The sequence below is a fragment of the Salmo salar genome, chromosome ssa02 (genome assembly GCF_905237065.1).
Source record: "Salmo salar chromosome ssa02, Ssal_v3.1, whole genome shotgun sequence".
NCBI lineage: Eukaryota > Metazoa > Chordata > Actinopteri > Salmoniformes > Salmonidae > Salmo > Salmo salar.
Genome location: NC_059443.1, coordinates 91,984,087 through 92,005,511, shown reverse-complemented (window position 1 = coordinate 92,005,511; position 21,425 = coordinate 91,984,087). Strand labels below are relative to the sequence as shown.

Below are 21,425 nucleotides of genomic sequence, written 5' to 3'. Positions count from 1 at the left end.
TTGCCCCGTGTGTAAAAGTTGATGTTCGTGTGTTCGTGTGTTTGGGCAAGTGTAGTGTTATACCTGGCACCATTCATTATTCTGAGTAAAGTTACGTTACTCCCAATTCTCTGCTCTCCTGCGCCTGACTGCATACCACCAGCTACACCCACCATTCTGACAGAATCCCGCACCGTTTAGGATATGGAGTCAGCAGGAGCAGACAACCCTGTATTAGGGGTCAAGGAGCGCGTCCAGCAGCATGCGGCCATGTTGGACATATCTCGGCACCACCATGGATCGCGTCCTGTAGACGATGGATCGCTGGGAGAGAAGAGGAGTGTCTCCAGTGCCTCCGACCTACACCACCAATGGCATCACTACCCACCCCTCTTCCAACTGGTTCCAGTGGGATTCGGCTCGCTCTTCCGAGGGAGTATGATGGAACGGCTTCGGGATGTCAGGGGTTCCAGCTGGAGCCTTACCTGGCACCCGTCCACCCGGCTCCCTCGGGCCGTGAGAGCGTGTCCGCCATTGCCTCCTGCCTCTCAGGGAAAGCCCTGGAGTGGGCCAACGCCGTATGGGGGGGAAGGAGGAGCAGTGTTGGACCAATTCGAGGAGTTCACCCGCCGCTTCCGGGCAGTTTTCGACCACCCACCTGAGGGTAGAGCGGCGGGTGAACGGCTTTTTCACCTTAGGCAGGGGACGAGGAGCGCGCAGGAGTTTGCGTTGGACTTTAGGACCCTGGCCGCCAGCGCTGGATGGAACGACAGGGCCCTGATCGATCACTACCGTTGTAGTTTGCGTGAGGACGTCCGTAGGGAGTTGGCCTGCAGGGACACCACAATCACCTTTGACCAGCTGGTGGACATGTCCATTCGGTTGGATAACCTGCTGGCTACCCGCGGACGTCCAGATCGGGGTCTGTCGGGTTCCATCCCCCAGCACCACCGCTGCAATGCCCATGGAGCTGGGAGGTGCTGCACTTAGGGCGAACGGAGGAACCTGGTCTCATAGACTAGACGTATGTAAGTTGGTATGTAACATTACAGCCTGGTCTCATAGACAAGACGTATGTAAGTTGGTATGTAACATTACAGCCTGGTCTCATAGACAAGATGTATGTACGTTGGTATGCAACATTACAGGCTGGTCTCATAGACTAGATGTATGTAATTTGGTATGTAACATTACAGCCTGGTCTCATAGACTAGATGTATGTCAGTTGGTATGCAACATGTGAAATAGGCACATCATGTGAAATCATTGTAAAAAAAACGCAAGAAATGTAGAGGCCTCGAGATTATTTCTGGATTGAGCACAACTCAAAAGCATTTGCTATATCCCTGGGTTGATCTGATCCTAGATCTGCCGTTCCACCAACTCTACCATGGAGCAACACAGTGTGTATGCTGGGTTAATCTGATCCTGGGTCTGCCGTTCCAGGGTCTGGGTTGATCTGATCCAGGGTCTGCTGTTCCAGGGTCTGGGTTGATCTGATCCAGGGTCTGGGTTGATCTGATCCAGGGTCTGGGTTGATCTGTTCCAGGGTCTGGGTTGATCTGATCCAGGGTCTGCTGTTCCAGGGTCTGGGTTAATCTGATCCAGGGTCTGCCGTTCCAGGGTCTGGGTTGATCTGATCCAGGGTCTGGGTTAATCTGATCCAGGGTCTGCCGTTCCAGGGTCTGGGTTGATCTGATCCAGGGTCTGCTGTTCCAGGGTCTGGGTTGATCTGTTCCAGGGTCTGGGTTAATCTGATCCAGGGTCTGCCGTTCCAGGGTCTGGGTTGATCTGATCCAGGGTCTGGGTTGATCTGATCCTGGGTCTGGGTTGATCTGATCCTGGGTCTGCTGTTCCAGGGTCTGTTGTTCCAGGGTCTGGGTTGATCTGATCCAGGGTCTGCTGTTCCAGGGTCTGGGTTGATCTGATCCAGGGTCTGCTGTTCCAGGGTCTGGGTTGATCTGATCCAGGGTCTGCTGTTCCAGGGTCTGGGTTGATCTGTTCCAGGGTCTGGGTTGATCTGATCCAGGGTCTGGGTTGATCTGATCCAGGGTCTGGGTTGATCTGTTCCAGGGTCTGGGTTGATCTGATCCAGGGTCTGGGTTAATCTGATCCAGGGTCTGCCGTTCCAGGGTCTGGGTTGATCTGTTCCAGGGTCTGGGTTAATCTGATCCAGGGTCTGCCGTTCCAGGGTCTGGGTTGATCTGATCCAGGGTCTGCCGCTCCAGGGTCTGGGTTGATCTGATCCTGGCTCTGCTGTTCCAGGGTCTGGGTTGATCTGTTCCAGGGTCTGGGTTAATCTGATCCAGGGTCTGCCGTTCCAGGATCTGGGTTGATCTGATCCAGGGTCTGCCGTTCCAGGGTCTGGGTTGATCTGATCCAGGGTCTGCCGTTCCAGGGTCTGGGTTGATCTGTTCCAGGGTCTGTTGTTCCAGCGTCTGGGTTGATCTGATCCAGGGTCTGCTGTTCCAGGGTCTGGGTTGATCTGATCCAGGGTCTGCCGTTCCAGGGTCTGGGTTGATCTGATCCAGGGTCTGCCGTTTCAGGGTTGATCTTATCCAGGGTCTGCCGTTCCAGGGTCTGGGTTGATCTGATCCAGGGTCTGCTGTTCCAGGGTCTGGGTTGATCTGATCCAGGGTCTGGGTTAATCTGATCCAGGGTCTGCCGTTCCAGGGTCTGGGTTGATCTGATCCAGGGTCTGCCGTTCCAGGGTCTGGGTTGATCTGATCCAGGGTCTGCTGTTCCAGGGTCTGGGTTGATCTGATCCAGGGTCTGGGTTAATCTGATCCAGGGTCTGCCGTTCCAGGGTCTGGGTTGATCTGATCCAGGGTCTGCCGTTCCAGGGTCTGGGTTGATCTGATCCAGGGTCTGCCGTTCCAGGGTCTGGGTTAATCTGATCCAGGGTCTGCTGTTCCAGGGTCTGGGTTAATCTGATCCAGGGTCTGGGTTGATCTGATCCAGGGTCTGCTGTTCCAGGGTCTGGGTTGATCTGATCCAGGGTCTGGGTTGATCTGATCCAGGGTCTGCTGTTCCAGGGTCTGGGTTGATCTGATCCAGGGTCTGCTGTTCCAGGGTCTGGGTTGATCTGATCCAGGGTCTGCTGTTCCAGGGTCTGGGTTGATCTGATCCAGGGTCTGGGTTGATCTGTTCCAGGGTCTGGTTTGATCTGATCCAGGCTCTGGGTTGATCTGATCCAGGGTCTGCTGTTCCAGGGTCTGGGTTGATCTGATCCTGAGCCCTTTTTAATTAAACTGTAATCTGTTTAGCTCAACTAACGTGATCCGTTGTAGAGAGGTGTCCAGTCTCTCCTCTAACAGGTCTATCAGGTCTATGAGACCAGGCTGTAATGTTACATACCGTTGTAGAGAGGTATCCAGTCTCTCCTCTATCAGGTCTATGAGACCAGGCTGTAATGTTACATACCGTTGTAGAGAGGTATCCAGTCTCTCCTCTATCAGGTCTATGAGACCAGGCTGTAATGTTACATACTGTTGTAGAGAGGTATCCAGTCTCTCTGTCAGGTTTCCACTGTGTGAAAAAAATTACGGTTCCTTCACAACGTTCAGATCAAGTTGTCTTGTTGTATCTCTGAGGTCAGCTTGTCTCTGTAGTCTGTCAGTCTGTAGTCTGTAGTCTGTCAGTCTGTAGTCTGTCAGTCTGTAGTCTGTAGTCTGTCAGTCTGTAGTCTGTCAGTCTGTAGTCTGTCAGTCTGTAGTCTGTCAGTCTGTCAGTCTGTAGTCTGTCAGTCTGTCAGTCTGTAGTCTGTCAGTCTGCCAGTCTGTAGTCTGTCAGTCTGTAGTCTGTCAGTCTGTAGTATGTCAGTCTGTCAGTCTGTAGTCTGTCAGTCTGTCAGTCTGTAGTCTGTCAGTCTGTAGTCTGTAGACTGTCAGTCTGTAGTCTGTCAGTCTGTAGTCTGCCAGTCTGTAGTCTGTCAGTCTGTAGTCTGTCAGTCTGTCAGTCTGTTAGTCTGTCAGTCTGCCAGTCTGTAGTCTGTCAGTCTGTAGTCTGTCAGTCTGCCAGTCTGTAGTCTGTCAGTCTGTAGTCTGTCAGTCTGTCAGTCTGTAGTATGTCAGTCTGTAGTATGTCAGTCTGTAGTCTGTCAGTCTGTCAGTCTGTAGTCTGTCAGTCTGTAGTCTGCCAGTCTGTAGTCTGTCAGTCTGTCAGTCTGTCAGTCTGTCAGTCTGTCAGTCTGTAGTCTGTCAGTCTGTAGTCTGTCAGTCTGTCAGTCTGTAGTCTGTCAGTCTGTAGTCTGTAGTCTGTAGTCTGTCAGTCTGCCAGTCTGTAGTCTGTCAGTCTGTAGTCTGTCAGTCTGTAGTCTGCCAGGTTGTAGTCAGTCTGTAGTCTGTCAGTCTGTAGTCTGTCAGTCTGTAGTCTGTCAGTCTGCCAGTCTGTAGTCTGTCAGTCTGTCAGTCTGTAGTCTGTCAGTCTGTAGTCTGTAAGTCTGTAGTCTTTCAGTCTGTAGTCTGTCAGTCTGTAGTCTGTCAGTCTGCCAGTCTGTAGTCTGTCAGTCTGTAGTCTGTCAGTCTGTAGTCTGTCAGTCTGTAGGCTGTAGTCTGTCAGTCTGTCAGTCTGTCAGTCTGTAGGCTGTAGTCTGTCAGTCTGTCAGTCTGTAGTCTGTCAGTCTGTAGTCTGGCAGTCTGTTAGTCTGTAGTCTGTCAGTCTGTAGTCTGTCAGTCTGTAGTACAATTTTTTTTAAATGCATGACATGAAATGTATGCATTCACTAATGTAAGTCGCTCTGGAAAAGAGCGTCTGCTAAGTGACTAAAATGTAAATGTAGTCTGTCAGTCTGTAGTCTGTCAGTCTGCAGTCTGTAGTCTGTCAGTCTGCAGTCTGTAGTCTGTCAGTCTGCCAGTCTGTAGTCTGTCAGTCTGTAGTCTGTCAGTCTGTCAGTCTGTAGTATGTCAGTCTGTCAGTCTGTAGTCTGTCAGTCTGTCAGTCTGTAGTCTGTCAGTCTGTAGTCTGTCAGTCTGTAGTCTGTCAGTCTGTAGTCTGCCAGTCTGTAGTCTGTTAGTCTGTAGTCTGTCAGTCTGTCAGTCTGTTAGTCTGTCAGTCTGCCAGTCTGTAGTCTGTCAGTCTGTCAGTCTGTAGTCTGTCAGTCTGTCAGTCTGTCAGTCTGTAGTCTTTCAGTCTGTAGTCTGTCAGTCTGCCAGTCTGTAGTCTGTCAGTCTGTAGTCTTGTCAGTCTGTAGTCTGCCAGTCTGTAGTCAGTCTGTAGTCTGTCAGTCTGTAGTCTGCCAGTCTGTAGTCTGTCAGTCTGTCAGTCTGTAGTCTGTCAGTCTGTAGTCTGTCAGTCTGTAAGTCTGTAGTCTTTCAGTCTGTAGTCTGTCAGTCTGTAGTCTGCCAGTCTGTTAGTCTGTAGTCTGTCAGTCTGTAGTCTGTCAGTCTGTAGTACATTTTTTTTTAAATGCATGACATGAAATGTATGCATTCACTACTGTAAGTCGCTCTGGAAAAGAGCGTCTGCTAAGTGACTAAAATGTAGTCTGTCAGTCTGTAGCCTGTCTGTCAGTCTGTAGTCTGTCAGTCTGCAGTCTGTAGTCTGTAGTCTGTCAGTCTGTAGTCTGTCAGTCTGTATAGTCAGATCAAGTTGTCCTGTTGTATCTCTGAGGTCAGCTTGTCTCAATCTAACCTCTTCCTGTTTCTCCCCTCCCCCATTTACCATCTAGTCCTCAATCTAACCACTTCCTGTTTCTCGTCTCCCCTCCCCCATTTACCACATAGTCCTCAATCTAACCACTTCCTGTTTCTCATCTCTCCTTCCCCATTTACCACATAGTCCTCAATCTAACCTCTTCCTGTTTCTCATCTCCCCCATTTTACAATGAAGTCATTTAGCAGATGCTCCACCCTCTCTAAAAGTGGAAAAAATGGGTTTTTACCAGTGAACAGAGACAGAAAAGGTCACCCAATGACACCTGATAAAAACACAATTATATCTTGTTTCCCCCCAACAAGACGTGAGGTTGATTTCACCCCCCCAAAAAAAATATAATGAAACTATAAATCAATCAGTTTATTGATGAAATACAAAATAAACATTGATAGAAACATTCAACATTATTCAGTTGATATCATGAAATAACATACAAGCTACAGTGGCTTGCGAAAGTATTTATCCCCCTTGACATTTTTCCTATTTTGTTGCCTTACAACCTGGAATTAAAATACATTTTGGGGGGGTGGTATCACTTGATTTACACAACATGCCTACCACTTTGAAGATGATTTTTTATTTATTTATTGTGAAACAAACAAGAAATAAGACAAAAAAAACAGAAAAATTGAGCGTGCATAACTATTCACCCTCCCAAAGTCAATACTTTGTAGAGCCACCTTTTGCAGCAATTACAGCTGCAAGCCTCTTGGGGTATGTCTCTATAAGCTTGGCACATCTAACCACTGGGATTTTTGCCCATTCTTCAAGGCAAAACTGCTCCAGCTCCTTCAAGTGGGATGGGTTCCGCTGGTGTAAAGCAATCTTTAAGTCATACCATAGATTCTCAAGTGGATTGAGGTCTGGGATTTGACTAGGCCATTCCAAAACATTTAAATGTTTCCCCTTAAACCACTCAAGTGTTGCTTTAGCAGTTAAGGTCATTGTCCCAGTCTCAACTCTGGAAGACTGAAACAGGTTTTCCTCAAGAATTACCCTGTATTTAGCACCATCCATCATTCTTTCAATTCTAACCAGTTTCCCAGTCCCTGCCGATGAAAAACATCTCCACAGCATGATGCTGCCACCACCATGCTTCACTGTGGGGATGGTGTTCTCGGGGTGATGGGTTGTTGGGTTTGCGCCAGACATATCGTTTTTCTTGATGGCCAAAAAGTTCAATTTTAGTCTCATCTGACCAGAGTACCTTCTTCCATATGTTTGGAGAGTCTCCCACATGCCTTTTGGCGAACACCAAATGTATTTGCTTATTTTTTTTTTTTTTAAGCAATGGCTTTTTTCTGGCCAGTCTTCTGTAAAGCCCAGCACTGTGGAGTGTACGGCTTATAAAGTCCACCTGTGTGCAATCTAATTATGTGACTTCTGAAGGTAATTGGTTGCACCAGATCTTATTTAGGGGCTTCATAGCAAAGGGGGTGAATACATATGCACGCACCACTTTTCAGTTTAAAAAAAAATATATAATTTCTTAATAATTTTTAACATTTCACTTCACCAATTTGGACTATTTTGTGTATGTCCATTACATGAAATCCAAATATAAACCCATTTAAATTGCAGGTTGTAATGCAACAAAATAGGAAAAATGCCAATGGGGGGGATGAATACTTTGCAAGGCACTGTATCATGAGACTGAGTACCAACCGTTTATGTATTAAACCCCTGGTTACCGTGACGTCCTCCAGAGGAATGAATGGAATTCAACAGTAGTTCAGTTCAATGTTTATGTTTTAAACCCCTGGTTACCATGACGTCCTCCAGAGGAATGAATGGAATTCAACAGTAGTTCAGTTCAATGTTTATGTATTAAACCCCTGGTTACCATGACGTCCTCCAGAGGAATGAATGGAATTCAACAGTAGTTCAGTTCAATGTTTCCAAGGACAGAATTCCATGTATTTAACAGAATTCCATGTATTTAAGTATTTTGCTTGAGGGGAAAGTAACATTAGCACTTAAAAAAAAATAAAAAATAACTATACTTTAAACATTTTAATATTTTTTACAATTATTTTTATGTTATAAGCTTACATAATATAAATTTGAAAATATTAAGCATTAAGGTTTATAATAGAATAAACGTGTTTTAATTAATATTAACATGAATAAATCCATTTCCACAGCTTCCTAAATATGTTTTTACAAGATAGAGGCCACTGTGTTCTACTACCCAGGTCTGGTGTTGGAGATCATTACACACTCTGTGTTCTACTACCCAGGTCTGGTGTTGGAGATCATTCCACACTCTGTGTTCTACTACCCAGGTCTGGTGTTGGAGATCATTCTACACTCTGTGTTCTACTACCCAGGTCTGGTGTTGGAGATCATTCTACACTCTGTGTTCTACTACCCAGGTCTGGTGTTGGAGATCATTCCACACTCTGTGTTCTACTACCCAGGTCTGGTGTTGGAGATCATTCTACACTCTGTGTTCTACTACCCAGGTCTGGTGTTGGAGATCATTCTACACTCTGTGTTCTACTACCCAGGTCTGGTGTTGGAGATCATTCCACACTCTGTGTTCTACTACCCAGGTCTGGTGTTGGAGATCATTCCACACTCTGTGTTCTACTACCCAGGTCTGGTGTTGGAGGTCATTCTACACTCTGTGTTCTACTACCCAGGTCTGGTGTTGGAGGTCATTCTACACTCTGTGTTCTACTACCCAGGTCTGGTGTTGGAGATCATTCCACACTCTGTGGATCTCCTGAGTGTATTTTCTGATGTTTAATCAGAGAACTTGAATGAGAGTATCTCTTCTCACACTGATCACAGCTATAAGGCTTTTCTCCAGTGTGTGTTCTCTGGTGTACTGCCAGGTTGCTTGAGGTAGAACAACTCGTCCCGCAGTCAGAGCAGTGGTAAGGTTTCTCTCCAGTGTGGGTTCTCTTGTGTGATATCAGGTTACTTGAGGTAGTACATCTCTTCCCACAGTCTGAGCAGCGGTAAGGCTTTTCACCAGTGTGGGTTCTCTGATGTACTATCAGTATGTCTAATAAGGCAAAACTCTTCCCACATTCAGAGCAGTGGTGAGGCTTCTCTCCTGTGTGTGTTCTCTGGTGAGATTTTAAATGTGACGATCTAACAAAACCCTTCCCACAGTCAGAGCAGTGGTAAGGTTTCTCTCCTGTGTGTATTCTCTGGTGTACAATCAGGTGACTTGGCTGAGTAAAACTCTTCCCACATTGATCACAGCTATAAGGCTTCTCTCCTGTATGTGTTCTCTGGTGTGTTATCAGATAGCTTGAGGTAGTAAAGCTCATTCCACAGTTGGAGCAGCGATAAGGCTTCTCTCCAGTGTGTACTCTCTTGTGTACAGTCAGGTTTGATGACTGAGTGAATCGCTTCCCGCATTGATCACAGCCATAAGGCCTCTCTCCTGTATGTGTTCTCTGGTGTATAATCAGTTCACTTGAGGAGGTTAAGCTTTTCCCACAGTCTGAGCAGTGGTAAGGCTTCTCTCCAGTGTGTGTTCGCTGGTGCAGCTTTAAACGCTGTGATGTTGAAAAGGTCCTCTCACAGCCAGAGCAGTGGTAAGGCTTCTCTCCTGTGTGTGTCAACTTGTGTTTTGTCAGGTTCCCTAGTTGAGAAAATCCCTTCAAACAGTCAGTGCAGCTATAAGGTTTCTCTCCTGTATGGATTCTGTGGTGTATTTTAAGTTCTGTTGAAGAGGTGAAACTCTTCCCGCAGTCAGAGCAGCGGTGAGGTTTCCTCCCTGTGGATCTCCGCTGAGGTTTCTTGAGGTTTTCTGATCTGGAGAGACTCTTCTCTGCCTCGTCAGCATCATGTTGTTGTTGAGGCTCCCCAGAGGATCCACGATAGTCCCGTCTCTCTCCTGTGTGAACAACAAAGTCAGACAGTCAATGTAGTGAATGTTTAAATGCTTTTACAAACTTATTTTTCCTTAGGCACTGATCCAGACATCTTTAGGTCACCAATATTATTATAGTAAAGTAGATGTTACTCTGACAATAAGTTACAGAAAACTGAAACCTTCAGCAGTGATCCAGACGACTTTAGGTCACAATATCATTATTGGTATTATTTTATTATCAGCTAAACCACAGCAAATAAAACCAGAGGAAATAAAACCAGAGGAAATAAAACCAGAGGAAATATGGATCAATTAGTCAATAATACAGGATCAGACCTTCTGAACTTTGACCAGTCAAATCTGTAGAACGCCCCTTTAAAAGTGAAATCATAAGGGGCGATCCAGGAAGGGTCCATCCATTTAACCTTTCTGGTGCAGGCGTTCCGCTAGCGACCCACCTCGACAACATCCGGTGAAATTGCAGAGCGCCAAATTCAAAATACAGAAATAAACATTCATAAAAAATACAAGTGTTATACATCGGCTTAAAGATTAACTTCTTGTTAATCCAGCCGCTTTGTCAGATTTCAAAAAGGCTTTACGGCGAAAGAATACCATGCGATTATCTGAGGACAGCGCCCCGCTTACAAAAGCATAAACATTTTACAACCAAGTAAAGGAATTACAAAAGTCAGAAAATAGCGATAAATGAATCACTTACCTTTGAAGATCTTCATATGGTTGCAGTCACAAGAGTCCCAGCTACACAATAAATGTTTGTTTTGTTCGATAAAAATTTATATCGCAAAAAGTCCGTTTTGTTGGCTCGTTTTGTTCAGAAATCCACTGGCTCAAAGGCGGTCAAAACACGCAGAAAAATACATCCTAATAGTACCGGTGAAGTTCGTTGAAACATGTCAAACGATGTTTATAATTAATCCTCAGGATGTCAATTGTCTAAATAATCGATCATATTCCAACCGGACAATAGCGTCTTCAATAGAAAGGAAAAACAACGAAGGGCGCGCACTCGGTCACGCGCGAAAACCAGCACTGCATTCTTCCTCAGTCCACTGACAGGAAGGTCTCATTCTTCTTCAATTTTCAGAAAACAAGCCTGAAAGTTAATCTGTCGAATTTGTGATATTTGTATTTATTATGGATCCCCATTAGTTCCTGCCAAGGCAGCAGCTACTCTTCCTGGGGTTTATTATGGATCCCCGTTAGTTCCTGCCAAGGCAGCAGCTACTCTTCCTGGGGTTTATTATGGATCCCCATTAGTTCCTGCCAAGGCAGCAGCTACTCTTCCTGGGGTTTATTATGGATCCCCGTTAGTTCCTGCCAAGGCAGCAGCTACTCTTCCTGGGGTTTATTATGGATCCCCATTAGTTCCTGTCAAGGCAGCAGCTACTCTTCCTGGGGTTTATTATGGATCCCCATTAGTTCCTGCCAAGGCAGCAGCTAATCTTCCTGGGGTTTATTATGGATCCCCATTAGTTCCTGTCAAGGCAGCAGCTACTCTTCCTGGGGTTTATTATGGATCCCCGTTAGTTTCTGCCAAGGCAGCAGCTACTCTTCCTGGGGTTTATTATGGATCCCCATTAGTTCCTGTCAAGGCAGCAGCTACTCTTCCTGGGGTTTATTATGGATCCCCATTAGTTCCTGTCAAGGCAGCAGCTACTCTTCCTGGGGTTTATTATGGATCCCCATTAGTTCCTGCCAAGACAGCAGCTACTCTTCCTGGGGTTTATTATGGATCCCCATTAGTTCCTGCCAAGGCAGCAGCTAATCTTCCTGGGGTTTATTATGGATCCCCATTAGTTCCTGCCAAGGCAGCAGCTACTCTTCCTGGGGTCCAGCAAAATTAAGGGAGTTAATACATTTTAAAAACATTACAATACATTCATAACAGATTTCACAACACATTAGGTGTGTGTCCTCAGGCCTCTACTCTACTACCACACAAAATCCATGTGTACATGTGTGTATAGTGCATATGTTATGGTGTGTTTGTATGCATGTCTATGTTTGTGTTGCTTCCCAGTCCCAGCTGTTCCATAAGGTGTATTTTTGTATCTGTTTTAAAAAGAAATCCAATTATACTGCTGCATCAGTTACCTGATGTGGAATAGAGTTCCATGTAGTCATGGCTCTATGTAGTACTGTGCACCTCCCATAGTCTGTTCTGGACTTGGGGACTGTGAAGAGACCTCTGGTGGCATGTCTGGTGGGGTATACATGGGTGTCTGAGCTGTGTGCTAGTAGTTTAAACAGACAGCTCGGTGCATTCAACATGTCAATACCTCTCATAAATAAAAGTAGTGATGAAGTCAATCTCTCCTCCACTTTGAGCCAGGAGAGATTGACATGCATATTATTAATGTTAGCTCTCTGTGTACATCCAAGGGCCAGCCGTGCTGCCCTGTTCTGAACCAATTGCAATTTTCCTAAGTCCTTTCTTGTGGCACCAGACGACTGAAGAAAACTAGGGCCTGTAGGACCTGCCTTGTTGATAGTGCTGTTAAGAAGGTAGAAACTAGGGCCTGTAGGACCTGCCTTGTTGATAGTGCTGTTAAGAAGGTAGAAACTAGGGCCTGTAGGACCTGCCTTGTTGATAGTGCTGTTAAGAAGGTAGAAACTAGGGCCTGTAGGACCTGCCTTGTTGATAGTGCTGTTAAGAAGGTAGACACTAGGGCCTGTAAGACCTGCCTTGTTGATAGTGCTGTTAAGAAGGTAGACACTAGGGCCTGTAGGACCTGCCTTGTTGATAGGGCTGTTAAGAAGGTATAAACTAGGGCCTGTAGGACCTGCCTTGTTGATAGGGCTGTTAAGAAGGTATAAACTAGGGCCTGTAGGACCTGCCTTGTTGATAGGGCTGTTAAGAAGGTATAAACTAGGGCCTGTAGGACCTGCCTTGTTGATAGGGCTGTTAAGAAGGTATAAACTAGGGCCTGTAGGACCTGCCTTGTTGATAGTGTTGTTAAGAAGGTATAAACTAGGGCCTGTAGGACCTGCCTTGTTGATAGTGTTGTTAACTTCTATGGGCTAGGTGGGACGTTAGCGTCCCACTCTATTCAACAGCCAGTGGAATCGCGTGGCACGAAATACAAATACCTCAAAAATGCAATAATTTCAATATTTCAAACATACGACTATTTTACACCATTTGAAAGATAAGACTCTCGTTAATCTAACCACATTGTCTGATTTCAAAAAGGCTTTACAGTGAAAGCAAAACATTTGATTATGTTAGGAGAGTACATAGACACAAATAACCACACAGCCATTTTTCAAGCAAGCATATATGTCACAAAAACCCAAAACACAGCTAAATGCAGCACTAACCTTTGATGATCTTCATCAGATGACACTCCTAGGACATTATGTTATACAATACATGCATGTTTTGTTCAATCAAGTTCAAATTTATATAAAAAAACAGCTTTTTACATTAGCATGTGATGTTCAGAACTAGCATTCCCACCCAAAACTTCCGGTGAATTTACTAAATTACTCATCATAAACGTTGACAAAATACACAACAATTATTTTAAGAATTATAGATACAGAACTCCTTTATGCAATCGCTGTGTCAGATTTTAAAATAGCTTTTCAGCGAAAGCACATTTTGCAATACTCTGAGTACATAGCTCAGCCATCACGGCTAGCTAATTTGACACCCGCCAACTTCGGGGTCACCTAAACTCAGAATTACTATTAGAAAAATTGGATTACCTTTGCTGTTCTTCGTCAGAATGCACTCCCAGGACTGCTACTTCCACAACAAATGTTGTTTTTGTTCCAAATAATCCATAGTTATGTGCAAATACCCCCGTTTTGTTCGTGCGTTCAGGTCACTATCCAAAGGGTAATGCGCGAGCGCATTTCGAGACAAAAAATTTCAAAATGTTCCATTACCGTACTTGGAAGCATGTCAAACGCTGTTTAAAATCAATTTTTGATGGTATTTTTCTTGTAAAATAGCGATAATATTCCAACCGGACAATACTATATTCATTCAAAGAGGAAAAGAAAAAATGGCGAGGTCTCGTGAACGCGCATTTCCATTCCCTTTGTCCTCAGGCAGACCACTGACAAACTGAGTTACTATACTTTGCCCAGAGACAGGAGACGCCCCAATCCGCTTTCTGGCGGCTTTAGAGAGCCAATGGAAGCCTTAGAAAGTGCAACATAACCCCACGGATACTGTAGTTTCGATAGACAAGCAAAAGGAGAACTACAAAATCGCAGACAGGCCACTTCCTACTTGGAATCTTCTCAGGTTTTTGCCTGCCATATGAGTTCTGTTATACTCACAGACACCATTCAAACAGTTTTAGAAACTTTAGAGTGTTTTCTATCCAAATCTACTAATAATATGTATATTCTCGTTTCTGGGCCAGAGTAGTAACCTGTTTAAATTGGGTACGTTTTTCATCCGGCCGTGAAAATACTGCCCCCTAGCCCACCACAGGTTAAGAAGGTAGAAACTAGGGCCTGTAGGACCTGCCTTGTTGATAGTGTTGTTAAGAAGGTAGAAACTAGGGCCTGTAGGACCTGCCTTGTTGATAGTGCTGTTAAGGCAGAGTAAGGCTTTATTATGCACAGACTTCTCCACATCTTAGCTACTGTTGTATCAACATGTTTTGACCATGACAGTTTACAATCCAGGGTTACTCCAAGCAGTTTAGTCTCCTCAACCTGCTCAATTTTAAGAGGTTTAGGGTTTAGTGAATGATTTGTCTAAAATACAATGCTTTTAGTTTTTGAAATATTTAGGACAAACTAATTTTCTGTATAGTGTTGAGTCATCCACATAAATGGACATTTGGAATTTTAACTGACGTGTCATCATTAGTAAAGATTGAAAAAAGTAAGGGGCCTAGACAGCTGCCCTGGAGAACTCCTGATTCTACCTGGATTTTATTGGAGAGGCTTCCATTAAAGAACACCCTCTGTGTTCTGTTAGATAGGTTTGAATCGTACTACACCGGCTCCGACGCTCGTCGGATGTGGCAGGGCTTGCAAACTATTACAGACTACAAAGGGAAGCACAGCCGAGAGCTGCCCAGTGACACGAGCCTACCAGATGAGCTAAACTACTTCTTTGCTTGCTTCGAGGCAAGTAATACTGAAACATGATTGAGTGCATCAGCTGTTCCGGACGACTGTGTGATCACACTCTCCGCAGCCGATGTGAGTGAGACCTTTAACAGGTCAACATTCACAAGACTGATTACCATGATGTGTACTTAGAGCATGCGCTGACCAATTGTCAAGTGTCTTCACTGACATTTTCTACCTGTCCCTGACTGAGTCTGTAACACCAACATGTTTCCAGCAGACCACCATAGTCCCTGTGCCCGAGAACACCAAGGTAACCTGCCTAAATGACAACCGACCCATAGCACTCACGGTCTGTAGCCATGAAATGCTTTGAAAGGCTGGTCATGGCTCACATCAACACCATCATCCCAGAAACCCTAGACCCACTCCAATTCGCATACCGCCCCCAACAGATCCACAGATGATGCCATCTCTATTGCCACTCCACACTGCCCTTTCCCACCTGGACAAAAGGAACACCTATGTGAAAATGCTATTCATTGACTACAGCTCAGCGTTCAACACCATAGTGCCCTCAAAGCTCATCACTAAGCTAAGGATCCTGGGACCAAACACCTCCCTCTGCAACTGGATCCTGGACTTCCTGACGGGCCGCCCCCCCAGGTGGTAAGGGTAGGTAACAACACATCCGCCATGCTGATCCTCAACACAGGGCCCCTCAGGGGTGCGTGCTCAGTCCCCTCCTGTACTCCCTGTTCACTCATGACTGCATGGCCAGGCACGACTCCAACACCATCATTAAGGTTGCTGACGACACAACAGTGGTAGGCCTGATCACCAACAATGATGAGACGGCCTATCGGGAGGAGGTCAGAGACCTGGACGTGTGGTGCCAGGACAACAACCTTTCCCTCAACGTGATCAAGACAAAAGGAGATGATTGTGGACTACAGGAAAAGGAGGACTGAGCATGCCCCCATTCTCATCGACGGGGCTGTAGTAGAGCAGGTTGAGAGCTTCCAGTTCCTTGGTTCAAGCACACCAAGACAGTCGTGAAGAGGGCACGACAAAACCTATTCCCCCTCAGGAGACTGAAAAGATTTGTCATGGGTCCTCAGACCCACAAAAAGTTCTACAGCTGCACCATCGAGAGCATCCTGACTGGTTGCATCACCGCCTGGTATGGCAACTGCTCAGCGTACCGGTACCCCCTGTATATAGCCTCCACATTGACTCTGTACCGTAACACCCTGTATATAGTCTCCACATTGACTCTGTACCGGTACCCCCTGTATATAGCCTCCACATTGACTCTGTACCGGTACCCCCTGTATATAGCCTCCACATTGACTCTGTACCGGTACCCCCTGTATATAGTCTCCACATTGACTCTGTACCGGTACCCCCTGTATATAGCCTCCACATTGACTCAGGTTTTATAACTCTGGTTCATAGGCATATGATTACTGCATACACTAGCTATAGGATCAGCAGAGGCATTCAGGGCTGTAAGAGGGACATTAATTAGGTTACTTACATTGTGTCTACCAGCGCCCCTGGGATAATGTACATTTACTGAAGCATTATGACGACTCAGCGTCACAATGGTAGAGATTAACTGAGCTGGGCTTGAGTCATTGACAAGTCATTGTCTCCAACGCAGCCTTACAATGCTGTGAAAGGATCCAGGAAACCAGACGATCTGGGTGGATCCCATCCTCCTTATAAAACAAACTTCTGTTTCCAGAAGGTATCAGAATTGTAAATAATAGTCTCATAGCCTCAGAGCTGCGATAGTCTCTCGGAGCTGCGATAGTCTCTCGGAGCTGCGATAGTCTCTCGGAGCTGCGATAGTCTCTCGGAGCTGCGATAGTCTCTCGGAGCTGCGATAGTCTCTCGGAGCTGCGATAGTCTCTCGGAGCTGCGATAGTCTCTCGGAGCTGCGATAGTCTCTCGGAGCTGCGATAGTCTCTCAGAGCTGCGATAGTCTCTCAGAGCTGCAATAGTCTCTCAGAGCTGCAATAGTCTCTCAGAGCTGCAATAGTCTCTCCGAGCTGCAAAAGTCTCTTAGAGCTGCAAAAGTCTCTCAGAGCTGCAATAGTCTCAGAGCTGCAATAGTCATTTCAAATCGCTGTAGTAGCTGCCGTGTTTAGTAGTGTTGAGTCATTTCACATCGCTGTAGTAGCTGACATGTTTAGTAGTGTTGAGTCATTTCACATCGCTGTAGTAGCTGACGTGTTTAGTAGTGTTGAGTCATTTCACATCGCTGTAGTAACTGCCGTGTTTAGTGTTGCAGTCATCCGCATTTAGTGACACATTTAAATGGTGACGGGGCTTTTTGAACACACAACCCAACCTGTAGTGAACTGGTTGTTCAGTAGAGCACCGTTTCCTGTTATATTAGGGGGGTTTTATGTTCAGTAGAGCACCGTTTCCTGTTATATTAGGGGGTTTTATGTTCAGTAGAGCACCGTTTCCTGTTATATTAGGGGGTTTTATGTTCAGTAGAGCACCGTTTCCTGTTATATTAGGGGGTTTTATGTTCAGTAGAGCACCGTTTCCTGTTCTATTAGGGGGGGTTTTATGTTCAGTAGAGCACCGTTTCCTGTTATATTAGGGGGTTTTTATGTCCTAAACTGGTTGTTCAGTAGAGCACCGTTTCCTGTTATATTAGGGGGGTTTTATGTTCAGTAGAGCACCGTTTCCTGTTCTATTAGGGGGTTATGTTCAGTAGAGCACCGTTTCCTGTTCTATTAGGGGGGTTTTATGTTCAGTAGAGCACCGTTTCCTGTTCTATTAGGGGGTTTTATGTTCAGTAGAGCACCGTTTCCTGTTCTATTAGGGGGGTTTTATGTTCAGTAGAGCACCGTTTCCTGTTCTATTAGGGGGGTTTTATGTACTGAACTGGTTGATCAGTAGAGCACCGTTTCCTGTTCTATTAGGGGGGTTTTATGTACTGAACTGGTTGATCAGTAGAGCACCGTTTCCTGTTATATTAGGGGGTTTTATGTTCAGTAGAGCACCGTTTCCTGTTCTATTAGGGGGGTTTTATGTACTGAACTGGTTGATCAGTAGAGCACCGTTTCCTGTTCTATTAGGGGGGTTTTATGTACTGAACTGGTTGATCAGTAGAGCACCGTTTCCTGTTCTATTAGGGGGGTTTTATGTACTGAACTGGTTGATCAGTAGAGCACCGTTTCCTGTTCTATTAGGGGGGTTTTATGATCAGTAGAGCACCGTTTCCTGTTATGTACTGAACTGGTTGATCAGTAGAGCACCGTTTCCTGTTATGTACTGAACACAGTCCTGATGGGAGGCTGAAGACATAAATCAGCACTCTGTGTTTGGTTGTAATAAGAAGAGCTGGTCTGAAGGCTCTGGGGAGTAGAAGGAGGAGAGATGGAGAGGTTGGGACCTACAGAGCAGAGAGAGATGGGCCTGGAGCTGGGGCCCGGGGTCTGGGGTATCTCAGGCCTCTGGGGAGTGGAGGGGGAGTAGAGATGGAGAGGTTGGGACTGGGGGCTGACGGTAATGGACAGACTAGGACCTGTGGTCCGGGGGGAAAAATGTAACTCGAATTCACAGACCGAGCTATGGATGCTATGGACTGACCATCCACGACATCATCAAAATGATGATGACGTTTACTTTGTTTACAAACATATATATATATATATCTCATTAATTTATAGTCCAAATATGGTTGTAACAACCTCAGACCGACCCCTTTTTAAAATCACACATGAGTTCAACAACTGCAGAGTGTCTCCGTTCTTTAAGATCAGTACTTACTGGTGTTAATCTGATCTCCTGTCTCTGCCTCCTTTCCTTCTCCCTTCTCGTCTTTCGATGTGACAGTTATCTTTCCTTCCTCCTCTTTCACTCCATAAACTGCTTCCTCCTCTTTCTCTTCCGCCTCTTCTTTTACTGTAACATCTTCCTCCTCTTTCACTCTGAACGCGTCTTCCTCTTCTTTAACTGAAACGTCTTTCTCTTCTTCTTTCACTGTAACAGCCTCACCCTCTACTTGTTTTTGTATTGTAACAGCCTCACCTTCTACTTCTTGTTTTACTGAGACATCCTTCACTCCTTCATCCTTCTCCTCTTTCACAACAACTTCTTTCTCCGTCCAGTAGACCTCCTCTTTCTCTTCTTTAACAAGAGAGAAGCTAAGTGAACTCATATCGGTGGATTTTAGCTAACTAGCTAGGCTATTGCTAATTTAACCAGCCAGCCAGCAAACAAACAACAAAACGTAAATATGAAATTAAATGTAGGGAGGTAACAAGTAAACACGACAGAATCGTGTTTAAAACATAGTGGCCAATATAGACGAAACACCTCTAAAGAGCTTTATTGTAATGGCCAGCTGGCTAACGAGGTGTCTGTTGTGTTTGAAGAAGCGCCTCCCGTCCATTATATTATACGTCACTCTGGCACCTTCAAGACCCTACATCGCCATCTGTTGACTGGAGTGGGTAACGCAGTTGAGGGAAAAGTGTATTTTTATTTTCAGACTAAAGTTCATAACGTTCCCCGCTCACTCCCTCCCTCTTTCTCTGACTCTCCCTCTTCCCCTGCCCACCCGAACCTCTCTCTGACTCTCTGACTCTCTGACTCTCTCTCTCTCTCTCTCTCTCTCTCTCTCTCTCTCTCTCTCTCTCTCTCTCTCTCTCTCTCTCTCTCTCTCTCTCTCTCTCTCTCTCTCTCTCTCTCTCTCTCTCTCTCTCTCTCTCTCTCTCTCTCTCTCTCTCTCTCTCTCTCTCTCTCTCTCTCTCTCTATGTAACGTGCACAACACACCAACACAGTCGACTCATAGCAGTAAAAAAAAAATACATTAAAAATCGATTGATCCACACAATAATACCCAAAGTGAATATCAGCATGTGAAGTAGCTAGTTAGCTGTAAAAATCGCCCTAAACAAATTGCACTATCAATTCAGGTGTCTACAATCTCATCATGAGAGAAAGGTATTGACATGTTGAACGCAACGAGCTGTCTGTCCTAACGACTGGCACACAGCTCAGACACCCATACATACCCCACAAGACATGCCCACCAGAGGTCTGTTTAGACTGACTGGCACACAGCTCAGACACCCATACATACCCCACAAGACATGCCACCAGAGGTCTGTTTAAACTGACTGGCACACAGCTCAGACGCCCATACATACCCCACAAGACATGCCACCAGAGGTCTGTTTAAACTACTGGCACACAGCTCGGACACCCATACATACCCCACAATACATGCCCACCAGAGGTCTGTTTAAACTACTGGCACACAGCTTGGACACCCATACATACCCCACAAGACATGCCACCAGAGGTCTGTTTAAACTACTGGCACACAGCTCAGACACCCATACATACCCCACAAGTCATGCCCACCAGAGGTCTGTTTAAACTACTGGTACACAGCTCGGACACCCATACATACCCCACAAGACATGCCACCAGAGGTCTGTTTAACCTGTTATGGCTAGGGGGCAGTATTTTCACGGCTGGATAAAAAACGTACCCGATTTAATCTGGTTACTATTCCTGCCCAGTAACAAGAATATGCATATAATTATTGGCTTTGGATAGAAAACACCCTAAAGTTTCTGAAACTGTTTGAATGGTGTCTGTGAGTATAACAGAACTCATATGGCAGGCCAAAATCTGAGAAGACATGCCACCAGAGGTCTGTTTAAACTGACTGGCACACAGCTCAGACACCCATACATACCCCACAAGACATGCCACCAGAGGTCTCTTCACAGTCCCCAAGTCCAGAACAGACTATGGGAGGCAAACAGTACTACATAGAGCCATGACTACATGGAACTCTATTCCACATCAAGTAACTGATGCAAACAGCAAAATTAGATTAAAAAAAAAACACCTTATGGAACAGCGGGGACTGTGAAGAGACACAAACATAGGCAAAGACACACGCATACACACACACACACACACGCATACACACACACACACACACACACACACACACACACACACATTGGGGGAAAAAATTGGGGGGGAAAGTATTTGATCCCCTGCTGATTTTGTACGTTTGCCCACCTACAAAGAAATGCAAATCAATTTATAACATTTTTGACATGCGTTTTTCTCGATATTTTTGTTGTTATTCTGTCTCTAACTGTTCAAATAAACCTACCATTAAAATTATAGACTGATCATTTCTTTGTCAGTGGGCAAACGTACAAAATCAGCAGGGGATCAAATACTTTCCCCCCCACTGTACGATAACATACGCACTATACATACACATGGATTTAGTACTGTAGATATGTGGTAGTGGTGGAGTACGAGCCTGAGTCTGTGAATATATTGTAATGTTTTTAAAATTGTATAAACTGCCTTAATTTCGCTGGACCCCAGGAAGAGTAGATGAACACAAAGATGAACGGAGTAAAGTAGAAAGAGAGATCTTTGATGAAAACCTACTCCAGAGTGCTCAGGACGTCAGACTGGGGGCGAAGGTTCACCTTCCGACAGGACAACGACCCCTAAGCACACAGCCAAGACAACGCAGGAATGGCTTCGGGACAAGTCTTTGAATGTCCTTGAGTGGCCCAGCCAGAGCGAGGACATGAACCCGATCGAACATCTCTGGCGAGAGCTGAAAATAGCGAGGCTCCCTCATCCAACCTGACAGAGGTTGAGAGTATCTGCAGAGAAGAATGGGAGAAACTCCCCAAATACAGGTGTGCCAAGCTTGTAGCGTCATACCCAAGAAGACTCAAAGCAGTAATCGCTGCAAAAGGTGATTCAACAAAGTACTGAGTAAAGGGTCTGAATACTTTATGTAAATGTAATATTTCTTTTTTTTTTACTTTATAAATGAGCAAAAATGTAAAAAAACAAACAGTTTTTGCT

At 45.4% G+C, this 21,425-nt stretch overlaps 1 protein-coding gene across 1 annotated transcript; it reads right to left on the bottom strand.

Annotated features, from left to right (window-relative positions):
• Nucleotides 1–8,231: 8,231 nt before the first annotated feature.
• On the bottom strand, nucleotides 8,232–19,091 carry LOC106592020 (zinc finger protein 501-like). Its single transcript, XM_045712167.1, has 2 exons — nucleotides 18,329–19,091; nucleotides 8,232–9,490 (listed from the first exon to the last, which is right to left on the bottom strand). Exons 1-2 carry the CDS (start codon nucleotides 18,717–18,719, stop codon nucleotides 8,340–8,342), a joined length of 1,542 nt encoding a protein of 513 aa, XP_045568123.1. The 5' UTR covers nucleotides 18,720–19,091; the 3' UTR covers nucleotides 8,232–8,339.
• Nucleotides 19,092–21,425: the final 2,334 nt, after the last annotated feature.